This window comes from Gymnodraco acuticeps, unplaced genomic scaffold, assembly GCF_902827175.1.
Source record: "Gymnodraco acuticeps unplaced genomic scaffold, fGymAcu1.1, whole genome shotgun sequence".
Lineage (NCBI taxonomy): Eukaryota > Metazoa > Chordata > Actinopteri > Perciformes > Bathydraconidae > Gymnodraco > Gymnodraco acuticeps.
Genome location: NW_022990935.1, coordinates 13,572 through 20,429, shown reverse-complemented (window position 1 = coordinate 20,429; position 6,858 = coordinate 13,572). Strand labels below are relative to the sequence as shown.

At 47.5% G+C, this 6,858-nt stretch overlaps 1 protein-coding gene across 1 annotated transcript; it reads left to right on the top strand.

The window, feature by feature from the left end:
• Positions 1-233: 233 nt before the first annotated feature.
• Positions 234-1,448, top strand: LOC117558207. Its single transcript, XM_034234231.1, has 2 exons — positions 234-419; positions 749-1,448. The coding sequence occupies exons 1-2, from the start codon at positions 271-273 to the stop codon at positions 1,446-1,448; spliced, it is 849 nt and encodes a 282-aa protein (XP_034090122.1). The 5' UTR covers positions 234-270.
• Positions 1,449-6,858: the final 5,410 nt, after the last annotated feature.

Below are 6,858 nucleotides of genomic sequence, written 5' to 3'. Positions count from 1 at the left end.
GGCCCCTGGCCGAAGTACTCCCAGCGGCCCTACCCAGATGCTTTCTTCCAGCGGCCCTTCTTCCTCTGGGCTCCATACAAGAGGTGGAAGTACCACCTGAAGTGTCCAAACTGCGCACACAAGCTGACAGGTCTGTACAAGACCGCGCGCAGAGTTCTGGACATGGACGGGTGGTACTACAGGGGGACGGAGTACCTGGAGTGCAGGTACTGATACATTTACAAGAACACTCTGTGTGTGCTTGATGCTTTGGTTACATAGACATTATTTATGATTATAACTATCAGTAGTAGCAGATACACCAATAAACCTTTCTGTCCCAGCTCCTGCACAAAGAAGTGTGCCAGCTGGTCTGCGAGCATCAGGAGCCAGCTGGACCTGGACCACCAGCTGCTCTTCCCTGCTGTGCTGACCTACAGGTAAACATCACGCTGCAGGACACAGTGGGGTTTGAAGGGCATTGAGATGGTTTGGTGTCTCATCTCTTTCGACTCCACTTCGAGCGTTAGAACTATTAACGAAGCACTTAAATACTAACAAAGGACTGGTTTACCTAAAGCCAGTTGAGTAGCACTTGAAATGTTTGGCTCTATGAAACCTGATGTACTTTATGATTCTGTTTTCTTCAAGGTTGTGTCTTCCTGGTCGAATGTACTTATTGTAAGTCGCTTTGGATAAAAGCGTCAGCTAAATGCAATGTAATGTAAAATGTAATGTGTTCACCTCTGCGTCTGTGTTGGTGCTGCAGGCTCTCTTGTGACCGGAAGGCGCTGGCTCAGATGAAGGGGCGCACGCTCGGCAACAGCGCCAGCCGGCTGCACTCCTTCCTGGTGGAGCAGCACACGGCAGAGTGGATGAGGAGGAGCATCCACTACCTAAACACCTGCAGGAAGTTTGAGGTTGCAGGTGTGCAGATGCCTCCTCCTCAGCCTCCACCACAGATGGTGACTGTCCCCAGCAGCGGCTGGCTTCTGTCCACCTACGTCCTGGAGTCCTTCACGAGGATAGAGGAGCTTAAGGCGAAGGTGACTTCAATCTTTGGCTCCATCTCAGTGATTGAGCACCTCTCCCTCCTAGGCTTGACCTTCTGCCGTGCCACTTCAGGAATGACCCTGGATCAGTGGCTGAAGGTCAACGTCCCGAAGACCACAGGGTGGAGGTTGCAAATAAAGATGGCCTCTGCTGCAGCCGGTGTGTTCCCTACCAGGCGTGACCGCACCTGCACGCTATGCAGCCAGAGAACGACCCGGGCGACGGGGCATAGCATGCACCGCCCCACGAGGCAGAGTTTCTGCCAGGTTTCTGACCCCCAGAACCGCACAGTGGAGCAGTGGCTCACTGAGTTGAGGGGAGGGAAGACGGAGAAGGAAATGCTGAGGGACCGACAGAGGGTCAGCAGGAAGAAGAAGAAGAAGAAGGCCGCAATCCTGAACAAAAAGTCTTCCTAATTTTAATTTGTAAAACTTGTAAATAAATAAATATAAAGGTATTTTTAAACTTGAATATCTCTGACTGCTTATTCCTTGCTTTTGACAATGAAGGAGATGTCCTTTTGCCTTTTTAGAAAACTTTATTTTAAATAGTTTGAACAATACATATAAAAACACTGCATTGAAAATACACATAGTACATAAATGAATCAGAATACCTTTAGTCCCACAGAGGGGGACTGTGCAGCGTTACAGCAGGAAAGAGCCACAGACAGCTTAGTGTTGCATATCTTACATGCGTTAAAAAAGTACTAAGTTATAATATAATAAACAATATGCTAAAAAAAGTTACATAATTTTCAAAAATACAGATCAAATGCTGCAGGAGTAATTAGTCCTAATTTCCTTGGAGGAGAGGTGCTCAATGACTGAGATGTCCTGCTTATTCTTTGCTTTTCACAAGTTCATAACATCTCTTTACCTGTCATATCAAGCATGCAGCCAGCAGGGGGAGTCACAGAGTATTTGTGGTGGGGGGATCTGGGTGGTTGGTTCACTGGCTTGAATTGATCTAAGGTGCTCTGATCTGATTGGATGACAGGCTCCGGTCCCCCAAATGAGGCTTTCTCAACCCAGAAGACCCGAAGGTGTAGTAGGTGTAGTCCAAACGATAGCTGGGGATTCTGGGTAGTGTAGTGTCTTCTGCCATCCTTTACTCCGAAAAAACATTTGTTTCTCCGAATCGAAGGGGAAAAATACAAAAGCATTGCACACAATTTAAACCAATCAATGTTGTGTAATTAACAAGGATAATCTGGTGTTTCTTAGTCGATGAGTAGTGCAGATATCACTGTAAAATCAATCGACAGTAAGAGGAATACTTACTTCCGGGTGTACAATTCTCCGTTATCCAATGGCAATGGACGCTCACATTGCCTTTAAGGGCAGCCGACACAAACGAATGCCGTGCTTCCATGAGCGTCAAATCCCGCCGCAGATGGGAATACATTGCAATCAGTTGAAAGCTATTTGCGTCCCTACATGAAGCTGAAGGAGCCTAGGAGCGTCACAACTGGACGCCACGGACACTGACCAAACGTCGCTCCTGGACGCTTAGGGAGTGAGAGTGTGTTGGCTAATGATAGCTTCCAGAGCAAATGACAGCTCCCTGTTTTGTCTCCTTGGATACGAGTCCAAACAACTCACAGACTGCACCGGGCACTGACAAGGCGCCCTGTGACCATCAGATTTGACGACGCTGATTGGCTGAAATCATGTTTCGGTCAGTAGCGTGGCGTGGGGAAAAAATGAGGGGAAGCCAATAATACGTCCTTTCTTTTGGGTCGGGGGTGTGGTGGTCAATGTAATAACGTAACCAGATGAGTGATTACAGCACCCGGTATCATTTTACACACATTTGTATCAGATGCAGGACTTACACACGCCTGTTATCTAACCGACAGGTCCGCACGCACTCTCCAGCCCAAACTCTAATAAGCATTCATTCACAAACTAAATCAGGAGACCTTTAACGTTTTACGTCCGACTCGCTCCTTTGTTCCTCGCTGTACACAGCTCCAGTTTGGGCATCGGCCTGTCATCAGATTGTATTTGTTGTTGCTGCTGTAGCGGAAGTATAGTACAATTATTTTTGAGTAAATACTCCAAATCTCCACCCTCCATAATTGCACTTGCTTCAGTTGCTTGCTACTTTCTAACGGCGGTGAGAGTGGTGCAGTGACGCTATCTATCTTCTATCGATTAGATTTATGATTCGAAAATGATAAAAGCAGGGTAGACATGTGGATATTATCCGACTGAACACAACGTGCATTTATCTAACAGGTTTGTTTTCCACTGACCTTATTTCGAGCTATTTTCCTAAATCCTATGGAGAAATCCCATTGCTTTCTGTGGAGGGAAACCGAGCGCAGCTTACTTCCGGATCTTAGGACGCGTCACTGCAACACTAAGTTGATGCGATTTGATTGGATTGTGAGGCAAGGGAAGCCAGCCGCCTCTGGCTTCCCTTGGCATGGCCCTGACCAATCACAGGTTAGCAGGGGCATCACGTGAGCCTCATCTGATTGCTCAATCCCTCCATTTTTTTTCACCAAGGGAAGCCAGATTCTGCTGACCTCCTCTCGCAGCAGAGAGTGCAATCTACTGTTTCATGAGCATCACCATGATGATGACTGTTAGGAGTTAAGGGGAGAGGCTGAGCGTCACCATGATGATGACTGTTAGGAGTTAAGGGGAGAGGCTGAGCATCACCATGATGATGACTGTTAGGAGTTAAGGGGAGAGGCTGAGCGTCACCATGATGATGACTGTTAGGAGTTAAGGGGAGAGGCTGAGCGTCACCATGACGATGACTGTTAGGAGTTAAGGGGAGAGGCTGAGCGTCACCATGACGATGACTGTTAGGAGTTAAGGGGAGAGGCTGAGTGTCACCATGACGATGACTGTTAGGAGTTAAGGGGAGAGGCTGAGCGTCACCATGATGATGACTGTTAGGAGTTAAGGGGAGAGGCTGAGCGTCACCATGATGATGACTGTTAGGAGTTAAGGGGAGAGGCTGAGCGTCACCATGATGATGACTGTTAGGAGTTAAGGGGAGAGGCTGAGCGTCACCATGATGATGACTGTTAGGAGTTAAGGGGAGAGGCTGAGCGTCACCATGATGATGACTGTTAGGAGTTAAGGGGAGAGGCTGAGCGTCACCATGATGATGACTGTTAGGAGTTAAGGGGAGAGGCTGAGCGTCACCATGATGATGACTGTTAGGAGTTAAGGGGAGAGGCTGAGCGTCACCATGATGATGACTGTTAGGAGTTAAGGGGAGAGGCTGAGCGTCACCATGATGATGACTGTTAGGAGTTAAGGGGAGAGGCTGAGCGTCACCATGATGATGACTGTTAGGAGTTAAGGGGAGAGGCTGAGCGTCACCATGACGATGACTGTTAGGAGTTAAGGGGAGAGGCTGAGCGTCACCATGACGATGACTGTTAGGAGTTAAGGGGAGAGGCCTGAGCGTCACCATGACGATGACTGTTAGGAGTTAAGGGGAGAGGCTGAGCGTCACCATGACGATGACTGTTAGGAGTTAAGGGGAGAGGCTGAGCGTCACCATGACGATGACTGTTAGGAGTTAAGGGGAGAGGCTGAGCGTCACCATGACGATGACTGTTAGGAGTTAAGGGGAGAGGCTGAGCGTCACCATGACGATGACTGTTAGGAGTTAAGGGGAGAGGCTGAGCGTCACCATGACGATGACTGTTAGGAGTTAAGGGGAGAGGCTGAGCGTCACCATGACGATGACTGTTAGGAGTTAAGGGGAGAGGCTGAGCGTCACCATGACGATGACTGTTAGGAGTTAAGGGGAGAGGCTGAGCGTCACCATGACGATGACTGTTAGGAGTTAAGGGGAGAGGCTGAGCGTCACCATGACGATGACTGTTAGGAGTTAAGGGGAGAGGCTGAGCGTCACCATGACGATGACTGTTAGGAGTTAAGGGGAGAGGCTGAGCGTCACCATGACGATGACTGTTAGGAGTTAAGGGGAGAGGCTGAGCGTCACCATGACGATGACTGTTAGGAGTTAAGGGGAGAGGCTGAGCGTCACCATGACGATGACTGTTAGGAGTTAAGGGGAGAGGCTGAGCGTCACCATGACGATGACTGTTAGGAGTTAAGGGGAGAGGCTGAGCGTCACCATGACGATGACTGTTAGGAGTTAAGGGGAGAGGCTGAGCGTCACCATGACGATGACTGTTAGGAGTTAAGGGGAGAGGCTGAGCGTCACCATGACGATGACTGTTAGGAGTTAAGGGGAGAGGCTGAGCCTCACCGTGATGATGACTGTTAGGAGTTAAGGGGAGAGGCTGAGCGTCACCATGATGATGACTGTTAGGAGTTAAGGGGAGAGGCTGAGCATCACCATGAAATGTGCAAATTGACATAAAAATGAATAAAAGGGGAAAAAATGCTCCATGTTTTTTAAGCTGTAAACTTGAACTGTTATGTAAGCCAACTAGACAGACAGTGTATCACTCTTCCTCCTGTACATTAGCAGATACAAGGCATCACATACTTGAATGAATGGTAAATAAAGAATGCTGGAAATAACTGCATCTCCATTAGCCTATATGCTCTGCAGAGACTGCCTTCTTCATGTCCTGAATTGTAGCTGATGTTTTAATGGCAATTGGCAATTTGACTTATACAACATTCGCAAGTTGTACATTTGACTCATACAATAACCCACCTTCGAGTGATGCTCTAGTTTCTTCATGTTTTAGTTTTTTTCCCTCTTGCTTGCTCCGGACTGAAACTGTCTTTTCACCGACTTCTCTTCACCTGCACTAGTGGCCGTATCAAAGCCGTGATTGGTCAGATGTCGATTCATTGCAACGGTGTCGGGTTACAGACGTGCTCCCCTTGTCACCTCTCACTCTCGCGGGGGGGGGGGGGGGGAGAATCAATCAATCAATCAATCAATGTTTATTTATATAGCCCAATATCACAAATGTTACATTTGTCTCAGTGGACTTTACAGTTTGTACAGAATATCAGTATGACAATACGACACCCTCTGTCCTTAGACCCTCACATCGTACAAGGAAAAACTTCCGGAGAAAACCCACAGTTTAAAGGGAAAAATGGGAGAAACCTCAGGGAGAGCAACAGAGGAGGGATCCCTCTCCCAGGACGGACAGACGTGCAATAGATGCCGTGTGTAAATTGAAAAGATAATACATTTGCAACATAGGTAGTCCAAATGAGAACTGAGCGGAGAACTGCGCACAGCAGCTGAGGCTCTCTGGGCGGGGCCCCCTGCGCAAGGCGGGGCCCCATGCAGCCTGCGTGATTGGCCTGTAGGGAGGGGCGGCCCTGGATACACGGGCAAGGCCAGGCAGGAAACATGTGACTTATCAGTAACTTTAGACATCGTAACACCATTTTAAACGAGATTTTATTGTAGATTATACATTTTACTGATACCAATTATATCATATTTACTTTGTTTATTAAAAATAAAAAATAAATTTTTTAAAATATATATATATGTTTTTTTTAATGTGGGAAGAGGGGGGGCGGCGCCCCTATGGGCCGGCCGCCACTGAAACACACATACTCAAATACAGAGGTACAGTAACTACCATTTAGAGGTACTTGTACTTTACTTTAGTATTTCAACGTTATGCTACTGTGTACTTCTAATCCACTACAGTTCAGAGGTACATGTTGTACTTCTACTCACTACAGTTCAGAGGTACATGGTGTACTTCTAATCCACTACAGTTCAGAGGTACATGTTGTACTTCTACTCACTACAGTTCAGAGGTACATGTTGTACTTCTACTCACTACAGTTCAGAGGTACATGGTGTACTTCTACTCCTCTACAGTTCAGAGGTACATGGTGT

Coding starts and splice junctions, on each gene's coding strand:
- LOC117558207 (XM_034234231.1), top strand. CDS start 271: ATGATTATAACTATCAGTAGTAGCAGATACACCAATAAACCTTTCTGT. Junction 420..748: donor CCTGCTGTGCTGACCTACAG/GTAAACATCACG, acceptor TTGGTGCTGCAG/GCTCTCTTGTGACCGGAAGG.